The 18471-nt window shown below is 35.2% G+C and overlaps 1 protein-coding gene across 4 annotated transcripts in view; it reads right to left on the bottom strand.

Annotated features, from left to right (window-relative positions):
- Positions 1–18471, bottom strand: part of CAPRIN2 (caprin family member 2) — a 62949-nt gene that overhangs the window by 33925 nt on the left and 10553 nt on the right. For all 4 annotated transcript variants that reach the window (XM_043968316.1, XM_043968318.1, XM_043968315.1 and 1 more), the window contains exons 4-8: positions 16961–17047; positions 14135–14373; positions 12610–12692; positions 10905–11069; positions 5368–5411 (exon numbers count right to left, since the gene is read on the bottom strand). In XM_043968316.1, coding sequence (XP_043824251.1) covers positions 5368–5411; positions 10905–11069; positions 12610–12692; positions 14135–14373; positions 16961–17047 — 618 coding nt within the window. The remainder of the gene's footprint in view (positions 1–5367; positions 5412–10904; positions 11070–12609; positions 12693–14134; positions 14374–16960; positions 17048–18471) is intronic.

Genomic DNA, 18471 nt, shown 5'->3' with positions numbered 1-18471 from the left:
TAACTCCATGCTCATTGCTCTATCACTGTGCAACCTAGCTACCTCAAGAATCACTTATTTTTTAATGCCTTCATAAAAAAAAAAACAACAACAGGTCAGCAAACAACCATATGAAAGATAGCTCCAAATTACTAATAAAAGAAATCTAATAAAAGAAATACAATTTAAAACAACTCTAAGATTTCACCTCATACTCATCAAAATGTAAAAGATATTAAAAATATTTCCATGATGGAGGAACTGAGAGAAGACAGTAAGAAAAAAAATATTTTTGGTGCAATTGTGAAATGGCCTAATTATTTTGAAAAGCAATTTGGACCATGTAGGAAGAAAAAGTAAAATGGCCATACCATGTGATCTAGAGATCCTGCTGACAGGTCATGACAGATGGTTCAGTATGCAGCAGAACATTCATAGCAGCATTTTTTGTGGTAGTGAAGAGCTTCAGTTAAAGCACATATGCAGCAACTGGGTAATATATAAACAAATCCCACCTGTGATGCTCACTGCCTGTGTCAGAAAGTAACTGTAAAACGAGGGTTTTGGACTAGACAGCCCTTAGGTCCCTTTGAGTTCCATCACAAGAAACAATAAATGAAGAATTTAGGGAAATATGGGAAGATGATCACGAAAACTGATATAGCAAGCAGAACTAAGAAAATATATATGGATTTACAACACAAATGGAAAGAAAACAATGAAATTTTATATAATAACCAATCTCAAACTTAAAGAGAAGTGTTGAAACAAGATACATGCTTCACTGAGGAGGTAGGAGGAAAACTAGCTTTTGAATGTGGCATGTGCTATCAGGTGCAGTTCATGCAGTTCATATGTTGGTTGGTTTTACTCAACTTCCCCCCACACACACACCTTTTTCATCTTTGTTTCAATGGAAAGCATAATTTAGAAATGAATACTAAATAAAAATAACAATCATCCTTTTTTTTTTTTTTTGCGGGGCAATGGGGATTAAGTGACTTGCCCAGGGTCACACGGCTAGTAAGTGTAAAATGTCTGAGGCCGGATTTGAACTCAGGTCCTCCTGAATCCAGGGCCGGTGCTCTATCCGCTGATCTACCTAGCTACCCCTAAAGAATCCATTTTTAAAATGTAAGAATAATAGCTGTAGGCTAGAACAAAGATCTCAAAAATGAAACAAGGCAGAGAAACAAAAAGTACTAATGGAATCCTAAATACTGGTTCCAAGAACAAATCATAAAAATTAAAGAAAATAATGAGAAAGGATACAAAAATCTATGGGATGAAATTAAAGGCATCCTTAATATTTTCATTTGAGAAAAAAGGAAAAGAGAGCTCAAAGAAAAACCAACAAAAGAAAATGATTATTGAATTGAGTCAACAACAACAAACAACAACCTAGAGGAAGCATAGAAGTAGAAATTTGAAAAAAGTCAACGAATAATTATAATTGAAAACAAAAGACTTCGGTTGATAAAAACAAAGCTCATTTTGAAAAAGTCAGTAAAAGGAGCCACTAGGCAAAAGAAAGGAAAACCAGATTGCCAAAAATCAACTCTCCCAAGTAGAGATAGGAAAATCCCAATCTAGACAGATATACAAGTAGATTCTAGAGAACATTTAAGGCAAAAATTCCCACTGCTACATAAACTGGTTAAAAAGGGGGGGAAGGGGAAGAATGAAGGAACCTTATCAAACTCCTGAAACAAGTATGGTTCTGATAGCTAAACCAGGAAAAGAAACCAGAGAAAGAAAACTACATATTCAGTATCAAATACTGTTATCAAAGAGTCTAAAGAACTATTTTTTAAAAATTATTTACTATGAACAGTGAATTTGATCCAGGAATGTTGATTGACTTATGGTTATATGGAAAAATGCTAACTGTAGCAATAAGATGAGAAATTGAGGTGATATGGATAGAGTTAAAAAGAAGCAAAATGATTTTGATTTGGAGTTATGATATTTACTTAGAGAACCAACAAAAAATGGGTGGGAAAGAGTTCCATTTAAGATAATAAAATGTATGAGAATACTTGACAGTTACCTACCAAAATGTACATAAATGCAACTCGAAGACAATTTATGGAAATAAGACAGACCTAAGTTGGACATTCTATTTTTAGTTGCATGACCAATTCATTGATCTCCTCTTTCTCTATTTTATTCAGGGAGGCATTTAAAGATATAAAATTTCCTGTAAAATATGTTTTGGTGTGTTGTCTCATTATTGTCATTCTCTGATGAAATTAATGTTTGTTTCTATGATCTGTTGTTTGACCTACTCATGCTTTAGGATGAGATTATTTGGTTTCCAATTAATTTTTGGTCTATCTTTCCATGGCCCTTTATTACACATAATTTTTATTGCATCATGATCTGAAAAGGAGGCATTTACTATTTCTGCCTTTTTGCATTTGACTGTGAAGTTTTTATGCCCTAATACATGGTCAATTTTTGTGTAGGAGCCATGTGCTGCAGAGAAAAGGGCATATTCCTTTCTATCCCTATTCAGTTTTCTCCAGAAGTCTATCATACTTAATTTTTCTAAAATTCTATTCGCCTCCTTAACTTCTTTCTTATTTATTTTGTGGTTATATTTATCTAGTTCTGAGAGGGGGAGGTTGAGGTCCCCCACTAATATAATTTTGCTCTCTATTTCTTCCTATTCACTCACTTAACCTTCTCTAAGAATCTGGATGCTATATACCACTTGGTACATATATGTTTAGTATTAATATTACTTCATTGCCTATGGTACCTTTTAGCAAGATGTAGTTTCCTTCCTTATCTCTTTTTGTTTGTTTGTTTGTGCGGCGATGAGGGTTAAGCAATTTGCCCAGGATCATACAGCTAGTGTCAAGTGTCTGAGGATGGATTTGAACTCAGGTCCTCCTGAATCCAGGGCTGGTGCTTTATCCACTGTACCACCCAGCTGCTCCCTTCCTTATCTCTTTTAATTAGATCTATTTTTTCTTTTGCTTTGTCTGAGATAAGGACTGCTCCCCCTGCTTTTTGTTTTTTTAATTTCAGCTGAAGCATAATATATTCTGCTCCAGCCTTTTATCTTTACTCTGTGTGTATCTCTCTGCTTCAAATATGTTTCTTGTGGGGCAGCTAGGTGGCACAGTAGATAAAGCACTGGCCTTGGATTTAGGAAGACCTGAGTTCAAATCTGGCCTCAGACACTTACTAGCTGTGTGACACTGAGCAAGTCACTTAACCCTCATTGCCCTGCCCCACTCCCCAAAAAAAGATTCTTTAAAAACCCAAATATGTTTCTTGTAAACAACATATTCTAGGATGCTGGTTTTTAATCCACACTGCTACCTGCTTGTGTTTTATGGGAGAGCTCATCACATTCACATTTACAGTTATGATTACTGTGTATTTTCTTGCATCCTATTTTTCTCCTTGTCTTTTTTCTTTCCTTTCCCCCTGTCCCCTCTCACCGGTGTTTTGTTTCTGACCACCACCTCCCCCAATCTACCCTCCCTTCTATAACTCCCACCTCCCTTTTACCCTTTCCCCTTTTGCCTCCTAATTTTGCCCTCCCCTCTACCAGTACCCCACCCTCTTCTTTCCCCTTTTCCTTCTTACTTCTCTATAGGGTAACATAAAAATCTATACCCAATTGAGTGTGTATATTATTCTCTCTTTGAGCCAAATCAGATGAGAGGAAGGTTGAAACAATGCTCACTCCTCCCTCCCTTCTTTCCCTCTATTGTCTTTTGTGCCTCTTCATGTGATGTGATTTATCCCATTCTGCCTTCCCTTTCCTCTTCTTCCAGTATAATCCTTTTTGTCACCCCTTAAGTTTTTTTAATATCATTACATCAAAATTAACTTATGCCCACAACATCTATTTTTATTTACAATTGGACTATGAAAATACAGTAAAAATTATAATACTCAAATTACTCAAGATTTAGTGCCATAACAAAATTATAAAGGGAAACTTTTATAGAATGATGAAAAAAGAAGGAAAGAAGGGGCTTAGTGCTACTAAATTACAAACTACAAAACAAAATAGGACTAAATAAAAGAAAAAAGGAAGACAAAAATGCAGACAGAATGTAGTTTTTCCAACAAACCTAAGAACACAAACTACCCTGGAGAAGGCTTTAATGGATAAGCGCTATTGGGAAAGCTGGAAAGCAATCTGATTGAAAGTTTTAAGCCAGTATCTTACAACATATATGTCATAATAAATCCTAAGTGAATAAGTGATCTACACAAGAAAAGTTGCACAAATTTTATATAGTAAGAAAACAAAAGACAACTACAAACCATAGTGGATAAAATGTTAGTGTCAATGTGGGTGGGTGGGGTGGGAAGAGAGGGAGGAAGAGAAGTTGGAACATAAAGTTTTTAAAAAATTGATGTCAAAATTTGTTTTTGCATATGTTTCGGGAAATAAAATTCTATTATATTTAAAAATAAAATAAAATTGTGGATAGCCCAAAGGCTAAAAAAAAACCCGTTAGTGTCAAGAAGACTTAAGGTTCACAATTTACCCTGGACAAGTCAATGTCTTTCAAACCCAGATTCCTCATCTATAAAATGGGGATAACAGCACTTATAAGCTCACAAGGTTGTTGTGAAGATCAAATGAGATGACATATATAAAACACTTTGCAAACCTCAAAGTGTTTTTTTGTTGTTTGGTCGGTTTTCACCTGTCTTTTTGTGACCCTTATCTGGGGTTTTCTTGACAAAGATAACAGAGTGGTTTGCTATTTCCTTTCCAGCTCATTTTACATATGAGGAAACTAAGGCAAACAAGGTTAAGTGACTTACCCAAGTTCACATATCTACTAAGTGTTTTGAAGCTGAATTTGAACTCAAGAAGATGAATCTGACTCCAGGCCCAGAGCTTTATCTACTGAGCCATTTAACTGCCCTCTCAAAAGGGCTAAAAGATAGCTAATACCATAATCAGACATGGGTGAGAAGAGATTATACAAGACAGAATCTCTAAATTTTATTTTTCCCCAACTAACAAAAATCTATTAATATTCTTTCCCTGCCACCTCCCCACCCAAGTTAAAAAAAACAAACAAACAACCTCTTGTAACAAAAATGTAAAGTTAAGCAAACAAATTCCTATACTGGTCATGTCCAGAAAATATAGGTGTTATTCTAGAATCTGGGTCCATCACCTCTCTGTCAACAGGTGGGTAGCACGCTTCATCACTGGTTCTCTGGAATCACATTAACTAAAAGGCTTTTACACAAATGCAACTAGAATTAGAAAACATATGAATTAAAAAATAAATAAATGAGGGTCTAGTTAGAACTCTGTCCCACTTTTAAATGCTCATCATTGATGCTATAGTGAGAAAGATACCCAACATCAGCAAAGTTATTTTCAGTATCTCTTACCTCTTGTGGTTGTATCTCAGGCTGCGTACATTCCATAAGAGATTCTAGGAAGAGAGGAAAGCATGTTAGGTGAAATTCAGGCAAAGATTCTAAACTGGATTGTTAATAACTATTTCTTGTACCCCAAGTATACCTAAATTTTTAACTTGTCACAGTACATGATCTAAAACTGCAAAGTGGTCTGCTAGTAGCCTTTATTCTTTACAGTACAAATTTTATGATGAACCTAACTTGACAGTTTTCATTAAGACAAGGTCTAAGGCACATTCCCTCCAATTAAAAGTTGAATCTCCTCATTAAGCCCTATGTACCTTCAAATACCCACTATAGGAAGTGATAGCACAGGTCCCACAAGTATCAGTAGGTACTTGGACGGTGTCCTGAACCAGATCATTTGGTTTGCAAAAGTCAATTATTAAATTTTTAATGGGAGCATTTTTACCTTAAAAATCAACAAACACTACAAATCAGGATTCCATTTATTGTCGTACTGTCTACACCAGACTTAATAAATTGGTAAAGAAAATATTAGTAATGCAGATTAAACTTAAAAGTGCATTGTGTGAGGCAGCTAGGTGGCACAGTGGATAAAGCACCGGCCCTAGATTCAGAAGGACCTGAGTTCAAATCCAGCCTCAGACACTTGACACTTACTAGCTGTGTGACCCTGGGCAAGTCACTTAACCCTCTTTGCCCCGCAAAAAAAAAAAAAAGAAAAGAAAAAGAAAAAGAAAAGAAAGAAAAAGTGCATTGTGTGTAATTTTTTGAGTCAGTTATTAAATATTTACTTAGCACACTCATAGGTTAATTCCAAGTTAATAACTCCTATGACCCAAGCCCAGACAGAAGCACCAGTAGCCTCTCCCAAACCCAACTGGGGGGCCAAGGAAAAGTATAGCACTGAGTTTGGATGCTAATAATAAAAGGAATAAGGAACACAAGTAGCTCCTTGGATTAAAAGGGAATTCACCCTTTCAATAAAAAGTTTATTATCTGTGTCAAATAAGAATTGTGTTTGTAATTTGATCATATACAAATAGAGTAAGATTATTTCAATAGATGCATAAAAATACCTCTGACAAAATACAACATTCATTTATGTTAAAAACCCTAACCAGCACGGGCATGGAAGGGCTCCATTTTGATACAATCAAAAGCATTTATTTAAAAGCAAGAGCTAGTGCTGTTTATAGCAGAGAAACAACAGAAATTTTCTTAATATAAGGTGAGATAAAGCATGGGACTAACCTCTACTTAGAATTATTTGACAAAAGTTCTATGAACACTAGTCATAGCAAGAAGGAACAAATATTAAAAGGTAAAAGCTTCATTCTTGCAATAATTGATTTTTAGCCATTCAACATCACAGTAATATATGTCTATGCTCTAATTACAGATGCCAAAGAGTCTTTGCCGAGCTATTTAAAATCCTATAAGATGATGCTATTAAAGTATTATACTCAAAATGCCAACAGATTTGAAAAACTCAACAGTGGCCACTGGATTAGAAAAGATCAGTTTACATCCCAATCCTAAAGAAGAGCAATGCCAAATAATTTTCAAATTACTGAACAATTGCTTTCATTTCACATGCCAGCAAAATTATGCTTAAGATTCTGCAAGCAAGGCTTCAACAACATATAAACCAAGAATTATCAGAAGCACAGGCTGATTTTGAAGAGATAAAGGTGTTGGAGACTAAGCTACCAACATTTACTGGATTATGGAGAAAGCAACAGAGTGCCAGAAAAAAAAAATCTACTTCTGCTTCATTGGCTATACTAAAGCCTTTGACTGTGTGGACAACAATAAAACATGGCAAGTCCTCAAAGAGATGGGAGTACCAGATCATCTTACTTGCTTCCTGGGGAACAAAAGGAGATGGGGACAGCAGAGGATAAGAGGGATAGATAGTGTCATGAAAGTAGTGAGCATGAGTTTGAACAGAGTTCAGAAGATAGTGGAAAATAGAAAGGCCCAGTATGCCATGGTCCATGGAGTCACAAAGAGTCAGACATGACTGAACACATGAACAACATGAGGTTTGACAAAAAAGCAACAAAACTATCCCTATCTGCATATAAGCTAATTACCTTAGAAAACCCCAGTTTCTCAGATAAAGGTCTCATTACATAAATATATAGGGAACCGAGCCAAGTTTAAGAATAAGAGCCATTCTCCACTGATCAAAGATGTACAAGGGTAAAGGAACAGTTTTCTGAGGAAGAAACCAAAGCTAACAATGGTCATATGGAAAAATACTCTAAATCACTATTGAATAAAAAATAAAATTTAGTTTTTTGTTCGTTTGTTCGTTTGTTTTTGCAGGGCAATGAGGGTTAAGTGACTTGCCCAGGGTCACACAGCTAGTAAGTGTCAAGTGTCAGAGGCTGGATTTGAACTCAGGTCCTCCTGAATCCAGGGCCGGTGCTTTATCCACTGCGCCACCTAGCTGCCCCTAAAAAATAAAATTTTTTAAATTCTGAGGTACTACCTCACACCCAACAGATGGGCTAAGATGACAAAAAAGGAAAATGACAAATGCTGGGGGATATATGCAGAAAATAGGTACACTAATGCATAATTGGTGGAGCTGTGAACTAGTCTAATCATTCTAAAGAGAACTGTGTATACCCTTTGACCCAGAAATACCACTCCTTAGTCTGTACCTCAAAAAGATAAAAGAAAAAGGAATGGACACATGTAGAAAAATATTTATAGTGGTTCCTTTTGTAGTGGAAAAGTATTGAAAAAAGTATTGAAAAAAATGAAGGGATGGCTGAACAACTTATGGCCACATGAATGTGATGGAATACTATTTGTGCTGTAAGAAAAGATGAAGGGGATCATTTCAGGAAAAACCTGAAAGACTTACATGAACTTATACAAAGTGAGCAGAATCAGCAGAATAATTTACACAGTAATAGCAATATTACAATCAACTGTGAAAGAGTAACTGAGCAACACAATGAACAACCACAAAAATTCTAACTTCAAATAGAGAACTGATGGGCTCAGAGTACAGGCTGCAGCATATTTTCTTCCTCCTTTTCTTTTTTGAAACAAGGATAATGTGGAAATATGTTTTGCATGACTTCATATGCATAATGAGTATTGAATGGGGAAGGGGGTGAAAGGAAAGAGAGAATTTAGAGCTAAAAATAAAAAAGGAAGGAAGGGCCAGAGAATCATCAGTGAAACTGAGATGATTAATAGTTACAAGGTAGAAGGATACAGCATAAATCCACAAGAATCATCAGCACTTCTATACAGTACTAACAAAAACAAGGGAGAAATAAGATAAATTCCACAGAAAACAATTACAAAATACCACAGATATCTGGGAGTTAAGAAATTAAGATATATAAAATTTATATGAATATAACTATACCATACTTCACAGAAATAAAGGAGGTAAACAATTAGATTTCACAGAGCATAGTTGGGCTTTATCAATATAATAATTGTCAGTACTAACTATAATACAGATTTAGTAGCATACCCAAATTAACATGGAATATATATATATATTTTTTTTTGTAGCAGTTTTTTTTGTGAAGAATATATTTTGTTTTGTTTTGTTTTTTTGGTGAAGCAATTGGGGTTAAGTGACTTGCCCAGGGTCACATAGCTAGTAAGTGTTAAGTGTCTGAGGCTGCATTTGAACTAAGGTCCTCCTGATTCCAGGGCCGGTGCTCTATCCATTGTGCCACCTAGCTGCCCCTGAGAATATATTTTTAAAAATTAATTCTGAACTTTAATATTCTCACCCAGGTGCTCTCAGGACTACTTTTTACCTTGCTCTCTCTGAACACAAGTGTCTTAAAGGCTATGTGTCCTGTTTCTGGTCATGTTGGTACTCACTTTGCTGGAGATGCCTCTTTTCCTATTGCCTGTGATCTTCTGACTGACTTTTTGGCAGTGCTGGGGTAGAAGAAGGCATTTGCTATAATCTCTTACTGGATTTCTTTGTTTTTATGCCATCTGGTGAGAACTTTAGGCTTTTACTTAAATATGTATGTGGGAGCAGGCACACAGATGGAGCCATGTTGGTGATGTGACTTTAGGTAAGTCACTAAACCTTGTTTGCCTCAGTTCCTCATCTGTAAAATCAGGTGGAGAAGGATGTAGGAAACCACTCCAGTATCTTTACCAAGAAAACCCCAAATGAAGTCACAAAGAGTAAGACACAACTGAAATAAATGAACATATATATGTACACCAAAATATTCATAGCAGCACACTTTGTGGTAGCCAATCACTAGAAACAAATAAGTGCCTGTGAAGTGGGTAATGGATAAAAAAAACACTACAGTATATGAATGAAATATGTGTGACAATAATCAACATATGGAAAGATCTTTATGAAATGATACAGAGGGAAATAAGGTCCTGGAAAACAGAATTTTTTTTTTTTAAAAAGCTCCCTTGTAGGTAGAGGGACAGGAATAACTAAAGCAGAATATTTATATACATGGTCAGACAAAATTTCTGTATTAGATGTTTTTGCTTGTTTTCCTTTGTCACAAGGAAAGGTTCAATCTGGAACAGGTAGTGGGAAATGACTGACAAAGAAAAGAAATAACAATGAATTTTTTTTTAAGTACCAAAATAATTTTCATAGGTATGATCTACACTATTCCCAAAGAAATAAAAAGCAATAAGGAAACAAAGCAAAAAGACAGTCGATCCTATTGCCTATATGGTATGGGAAAGAAAAATTATTTAAAAAGTGACAATTATAATATAACTAATTTGATGTTTTCCAAACTCATTTTTCTTAGGAACAAAGTAATGAAATGCTGCATATTTGAAGCAATTAGAGTGTTATTAAAATGCTCTTTGCTTTCCAGAACTCAGGAATGTCACACTACTCCTATGAGAAATATGAATAGTCAAAAAGAAGTTGTAGGATGAATTGTAACTCATAAGTGTGAATGAAAGTACACACATTACAATGATTAACATCAATTATGTTTAATTTTGCTAGACTGCTTTAAACAGTTATAGTGGTAATTATGTATATGTAATCTGAAAATTAAGAATATTTTTGAAAAAAATCTGAATACAACTTGGGACCTAACATAGAAAACATTTTTTATAAAAAGAAATACATCATTATTCTAAAATTGGATTGGAAAGTTTGTGTTATTTTATGTTTTATTAAAGACTTGCTTTGTGTTTTGTTTTATTTTTAATTAAGGGAGGTGTGTTTTACTACTTTTCAGGAGATAGGATTTTAAGCAAGTAATATTTTGAGGATATCTGTTCCCAGTCAACTTTTTCCAGGTTCTACTGTACTTAAATTTGGACAAACGTCTAAAATAGAATTATCCTACCAATAGTTTTAAAAACTTATTTTAATGAATGTTTTCCAAAAACAACATAATTAAGCATAACCTAGAATTTCACATCTTAAATAGCATCAGTATAGCATTAAGACAAGTAGCTTGGGAAGAGCTAGATGAATCACATTGAGCACTATTAAACAAACAATTGCTAACACAGAATCAAAAATTCTACCATTCATATCAAACCTGATTCCTTAACAGATTCTGTCTGTAACAACTGTTTCTTCTCTGATTTTCCTCCGATTTTTTCATCCAATTCTTTTTGCTTTATAATGTTGTTTCGGGGAACAGGAATACTTTCAAAATAGCCAGAGGTAAGCAGTTTAGACAACAGATCCTTCATGTGTTTGTCTAAGAAAGAGGAACATTAAGAATTAGGTACCTTGCAAGCATTAACACTTTGAAAATACATAACCATACAACTCTCCCCACCACACACACACACACACACACACACACACACACACACACACACACACACTCACTCACTCACTCATAAGATGTGGGCACAGCAATTTTTTAATTAAGAAAAAAACATAGTTTATCCTCATACACTACAGAAGCCCTTTTTTCTTCTATAAGAAGAGGTATGCATTAGAACAAACTGGTAGTTACCTAAAAACTAGTCCATTTCTATACCTATGCACAAAAACAGAATGCAGACTGATGTGGCAAGTCATTTAACCCAGGCTCCTATAAAATGATGGACTAGATTAAGAGTTTCTGCTTGGTCCATTATGAAATTGGAATCTCTTATGAGGCACAGCCAACACAATTTTTCCCTATAAACCCTTACCCAAAGTCATGAATGAAGCATTTATTAGATAAGCATCTAACTATGGGCCAGGTAATGGAAATACAAAGACAAAAACACAACAGGCTCTCCCTCAAAGAACTTATATTCAAATAGAAAGAGACAGCATGCAAATATATAAGTAAATACAAGAACACACATATGTATATGCTTTCACAAGTGGGGTAAACTAAGAGAGGAAGGAAATAGGAAACCCAGAAAGGCTTCATGAAGCAGATGGTAGTAACTAGTGAAAGATGGAATGAAGTAGGGAAAGGATTGAAGCAGAGGGACCAATTAGAAAGCTACTTGAGTAATCTGGTAAAAAAGGTGAATGGTGCCTAAACTAGAGTGATAGCCATGTGAGAGGAGAGTGGTATATGATTGTGACAGAATACTGTTGTGCTGTAAGAAATGATGAGCAAGATGGTTTCAGAAAAACTGGGAAAGACTGATGCAAAGTGAAGTGAGCAGAACCAGGAGAATATTGTACAATATTGTACAATAATCAATATTGTACAATAATCAATTGAGAATGACAGCTTTTCTCAGCAATATAATAATCCAATACAATTCTGAAGGACTTATGATGAAAAATGCTATTCACCTCCATCACTGGTACCTAACACAGAGCAGCTATTTGGTTTGTTGAATTTAACATTTTCAGAATGTCAAAGGACTTTTCTTCCCTTGGTAATCTCTGGTCAAAACATGAAATATGCCAATTCATGTGCATCTCTCATAAGGTATGATATCAGCATATTGTTTAATTTTCAAAGCACTTCAACTACTCTTTAAGGTAGACATCGCCAGTTCACAGGACAGTAAACTGATACACAGAAGTTAAACCCAAGGTCATAGGACTGCAACTAGGCTAGCAAATTTCCAGTCTGGTATTTTTTTCCACTAGACTATACTGGCTTACCACTTCACAGCTCTCCAAAATATTATCCCAATTGAATATAACTAAATATTTTTGTTTAACATTACTACACAAGGCAAATGCTCTAATTAAATTATACTGTACTGTGATGGGAGTTCTGATCTAAACTTCACAAAATAAAGTTTGTAGGCATTCATCAAGAACAAGAAACTCACATGTTGTTCCTACCACTGCTTTCTCACTACCTTCCAAGAGGTCCCAGAAGTAGAGAGATGACTGTTCCATCTGGTCTTCAATACTGACAATGAAAAGCAGCAAAAATAAAGCAACTTTAGAAGTATGTTTTGGCATTGACACATTATAAATTCCTGTCCATATATAGTCAAAGTAATTTTGTTTCCAACCAAAAGGAAAAATTAAACTAGAACTGCTAAAGCTGATTAGCCACTTAGATTCCTAATTCAAGTTAATATCTGAAACAACCTAACTTAAAAAAACAAACCTTTAGGCTAGAGACTTATGGTTTAGGGAACAGAAGTTTAAAATGATCATTTATAGATGTAGTATTGTCAATTCAAGATTACTGTTGTCAAATATGGGGAATTATGAGTTCCATCATGGATTACTTAAGAGCCCTTTACATGATATTTAGGCAGATAAGTTTTGTTTAGTCTAAAGTAAATATACATTTACACATTGCCTGAGCACACATTCAGTAGGGAGGGAAATGGACATTTATTAGTGATGGCATGGGAAGCCAATGTGTCTAACTGCAAGAAGAAAAGAGTTGACTGAAGTTTATAGCTTTCCTATAGAAATTTAAATTTCTTAGAAATCAGGTCTCATACACATGAATTTCAAACCCATTTTAACAGAATAAAACAAAAACACCACCAAACTTTCTTAGAAAGAAAAAAATGTATAAAAATTATTTGTTCAAAACAAGATGGCAAATATGGATAATTGGAAGGAATGATGTACTAGGGGGGAAAAGAAATAAAAAGATATTCAAAGAGTCCAATTTATATAAATCTGGTGTTTGTGTTTTGCTATTGAGTTAACTTATTCAATTTTTACCTGTTGGGATGATAGCAGAATACCAAATACTAGTCCTTTTTGAAGGTTCAATTACATTGGAACAAGCTGAATTGTGCTTACTCTTTTTTCAAGAGGAGAGAAATAAGGATGCCAAAACTCTGGGATAATAAAAAGACCATGTTTTTACCTTAACAAAAAATTTTTCTAATATCCTCAAATATAGCAGTCTTACATTAAGGTTAGACTGATTCTTGGATAACAAAAAATTTTTCTAATATCCTCAAATATAGCAGTCTTACATTAAGGTTAGACTGATTCTTGGATAACCTTTTTAAGAATCAGTGCTACAGGGGGCAGCTAGATGGCACAGGGCCACCGGCCCTGGAGTCAGGAGTACCAGAGTTCAAGTCTGGCCTCAGACACTTAACACTTAACTAGCTGTGTGACCCTGGGCAAGTCACTTAACCCCAATTGCCTCACTAAAAAAATAAAAATAAAAAAAGAATCAGTGCTACAATATTAGAATACATGAATAGTAAAGAAAGAACTAGTTCCTCATCCCAAATTTAACCCTTCAAAATACTATGGCTCTTAATCACAGGATTTTCTGTTCTTCAAAGCTTTTCCTGATCAATTCCAAAATATCAACAAATTAAAATGAAATGTGTGTCCTATTTTAGGAGAACCTTTTCACTATTGTACCTCAAACTCTCGTTTCTCTCAGGGCATGTGAGTTTTGAAAACTTAATGAGGTAGTCTAGTTCTCTTGAAGGCAAATACACTGCACCATTCAAGCCACCTTTGAAGTCTTCTTGTACATGTTCTTGTGTGAAGTTCTGTAAGACATACTGAACTTGAAATATAGTCCGGAGCTTCTTTTTTTCAGCCTCAAGTTTTATCATGTGCTCTCTTCTCTGAGCCTTCTTCTGGGCTTTCAGGAGCTATTAAAAACAAAATCTTATTAACCTCCACCTCCCATTAGCAATTCTACATACAGAAAACTAGGCTTGTAAGATTTAGAGCTAAAAAGGACTTCAGAGACCTAGTCTATTCCCTCATTTTACAGGCCAGGAGATGAAGACCTGTACTCACAGAGCTAGGATTCAAAATCATGTCCTTTGACTGCAAATCTGGTGCTTTTCCTACATGCTTTATCCTATAAGCTACTGAAATCATGCTCTTAGAACATTTAACCCTGAAAAGCTAAAGATTCTCAAATCTCACATGACAATTAAAAAAAGCTAACAAGATAGAATATGTAGCCAATTCTAATTATACCAATTTACAACTAAGTGCTTTTAAATCTACCAAATAAGCACTTATTACGTACTTCCTACAAAGCAGATACTTTGCAAGGTGCTGGAGAACTAAAGAAAAAGCAAAAACAGTCTGTATTTAAGGAATTTATAATCTAATTGGGAAGAAGATAAAGTGGACTATATGAGGTAAACATAGCGTAAGTGGAAGGTAGGCTTAGATGGGAAGGTACTAATGTTTTAGGGGAGGGGAAACTCAAAGCCAAAATCTTAAAGGAAGCCAAAGACTCTAAGGGATAGAAGTTAGGAGGGAGAACAGATAAATGTTCTACTACTACATTTTTGATACAAATATGAAAGATAGATATAAAAATGTAGGAAAAAACTGAGACAAAAAGAAGTCAAATTACCTAAGGTTACCTGGTTAGTGGCAGTGTTAGGATTTGAACCCTGTCTCCTGTCAGCCAACACTCTACTATTATTCTATCATCTACCATGAGGAAAATCAATGAAATACAATTAATCCTTGAAAGGTGACCAACTTTTATCAGAGTAACTTGAAAGCAAAATTATTCTCTTGCTCGCTCTCTCTTTCTCTGTATATGTATATACGTGTGCGTGTGTGTGTGTATAGATATCTCTCTATATATGTGTATGTATATGTATGTGTTATTAATTCTCAATATATATTTTGCTTCCCATGTCCCATAACCCAAAAAAGGCTAACAGGCAGTTGCACAGAGAAAAAGGATCAAGGCAAGCTATAAAAATGGTCAGTTCCAACTAATCAGATGACTTATTTTACAAGACCTATATGAATTTGTATCCTAAGGCAGCATTCCCTAGAATTCTGCTCCCCTGGAACCGTCATATCAAACAAGCAAATCACACAAAATTATAGTTTTACTTTACTATCTTGGTTGGTTACTCAACAATGTCTAATGGAGAAGACCAAAGTTAAGATTGGCCAGACATTGGTTTTTTTGTTTTGCTTTGTTTTGTTTTTGTGAGGCACTTGGGGTTAAGTGACTTGCCCAGGGTTACACAGCTAGTAAGTGTTAAGTGTCTGAGGCCAGATTTGAACTCAGGTCCTCCTGACTCCAGGGCCAGTGCTCTATCCACTGCGCCACCTAGCTGCCCCCAGACATTGTATTTTAACCCACCAACTTTTTGGTCACTGGATGGGCATGATAACATATAAAACGATCAATTTGTCTCAGTATACAGTGATAGAAATTGTACTGGTGATTTTGTTCATCTAGGAAGCTTCCAGGCAAATTGACTACCTCTACCTCTAGCTTTAAAAGGTTGCCTAGAGCACTGAGAAGTTAGGCGACTTGCCTGGGCTCAAGCTGCCAGTATATGTCAGAAATCAGAATCCAGGTCTTGTTGACTTTGAGGCCAATTCTCTATCCACCATGCCATTCAACATATACTATATTTAAAATAATCATGTTGTGACTTCTGCCAAAATACCATTATAGGACACAGTAGAAAAAACCCCAGCAAGTTGCAAGTTTAAAGAAACAATGTTCAGAAGAATGTGACAATAAAATTAAAGCACTGATGTTACTAGTTTAGGGTCTAAAACCCAAATATCTGGTAGAACAAACAATGACAATTTCTAGTTTGCATATATCCACCCATATGTGTGGATACAGGGTTTATCAATGTTTTCAAAAAACTATAAGGTTATTAATACATAGCTAATTTTTAAACCATAAATAAAAATATGCCTAACTGAAATACTTTCAAAGATACTGACATGTAAAAAGTGTAAAACAATAGGTGAAAATTATCGTATAGTTATCTTACAAGTGGGCTACAGCATCCATCATTATCCAAAACGACCAAAACTTAGTAGCAAACAAATGAAGATCTTGCTGTAGGAAGTGAAAATTAAATAGATGCCCACTGATTGAGAAATAGCTCGACAAAATCATGGTTGCAATCCATGAACAAAATGGAAGATGACTGTGCCACAAGAGATGAACACGAAGAATTTAGAGAAGATTCATATGAAATGATGCCGAGTGAAGTAAAAAGATCCAGCAAAATACATACAACTACTACAACAATATAAAATAGAAAGAATAATAGTTAAACTCAATTCAACCAAACTATTCAACTATATCAGGCTTTCCCTTAGGGAAGAGTTGAGAAAATGCAACATTTTTGTAGAGGTGAGGATTAAAGGCTATGCAATATTGCATATACCACTGATTTTCAGTTACCCTATTCAAATTGTATTGTTTTTCCTAAAACTACTTACATCTTGGCTGAGTCCAGAAAAAGTTTTTTGAAGCTCCTTGGCAAATTCCAAATTATGTAATACTTCTTCATACTTTTCTACTGCTTCCTGTAAAACAATTAAAAAGAAAACATTTGACATGCATATGTCTGTGAAAATAAGAGTACTCTACAATTAGAGAAGGGAAAGTGGGGATGAGTGTATGTGTGTGTGTGTGTGTGTGTGTGTGTGTGTGTGTGTGTGTGTGTGTGTGTGTGTGTACTGGTCAGCAATTCAAAATTCAAAGAAGAGGTACTCATTCATGGATATTTTAGTTGGGCTAGTACCTTGAATGGAATACTAGTCAGTTTACTTGTTTGAAATCTGAGTCTTTGACACTTCTTACTAAACATGTGGTCAAACTGGTTCATAGTATTCTCTCTTTCAGTTCAATAGCTGTCTCATTTCAAAATATAGTAGCATTAAAAAAAATTTAGGAAAAAATTTTCTGTTCTTGATCCAAATCTGAATCAGAAAAATTAATATTCAATATTCCAACCATTTTATAAGCAAAATCTCACACCATTGCTAAGAGAAAACACACGAGGGTCATTAATGAAAATTTATTAAGTACCAACAAGTGCCAATTAAGGCACTGTATGAGGACAGATGGGATACAGGTACAAAGATGCAACAATCCATACTGGAAAGGGAATTTATATTCTAATGAGGGAGATGAGAAGCACACATATAAAGTCATACAGGGTAAATATAAAGGGATTATATACAAAGTAGTTAGAAGACACAATAGAAGGGAGAGAGGACACTAGTAGCTGACTTGGGGAGGGAATCTGAATAGATTCTATGTTTCATGCATAAGATGGTGCTTGAGCTGCATCTTAAAAGCAAGGGACTCAGAAGTGGAAGTAAAGAGGGACTACATTCCAATCACAGAGGATGGCTAGTGCAAAGGCAAAGACAGGAAATGGAGTTGTATGAGGAACAGAGAGGCCAGTTTGGCAGAAATCATAGAGTGGGGGAAGGGAATAATGTCTAAGGAGAGTGGAATAATAGGCTGGCAACAGGTTCTTAAAAGCTAAACAGAGGACTTGATATTTCATCTTAAGAGGCAATAGGAAGCCACGGTTACTTGTTGAGTGGAAGAGTCATACAGTCAGATCTGTGCTTTAGAAAATTACCTTGGCAACAATGTGCAGGATGGAATGGAGTGGGGAGAAACTTGAAGTAGGGAAACCAATCAGAAGGTTGCTAAAATAATTTAGAGATGTGGATAGAAGGGGGTCTGATGCAATAGGCTATTTATTTACATTACTTAGATAGGTTATTCCAAATGCAAGTGAGATTTAGTTTAGCTATTACGTTCTCTTGAATAGGCCACTTTAATGTTGTAAGTCAGAAAGCACACTTTTCAAACAACAAATAACCCCCATTAGACAAGTAGGGCAGACATTACTACCCTCATTTTACAGCTGAAAAACTTGGGGCAGGCTCAGGCATATTAAATAATTTGTCCAAGATCCATAGCTTAACAT

Source organism: Dromiciops gliroides, chromosome 5 (genome assembly GCF_019393635.1).
Source record: "Dromiciops gliroides isolate mDroGli1 chromosome 5, mDroGli1.pri, whole genome shotgun sequence".
Classification (NCBI taxonomy): domain Eukaryota; kingdom Metazoa; phylum Chordata; class Mammalia; order Microbiotheria; family Microbiotheriidae; genus Dromiciops; species Dromiciops gliroides.
Note: the sequence above shows the minus strand (reverse complement) of the source record. Positions and strands in the feature narration are given on the sequence as shown.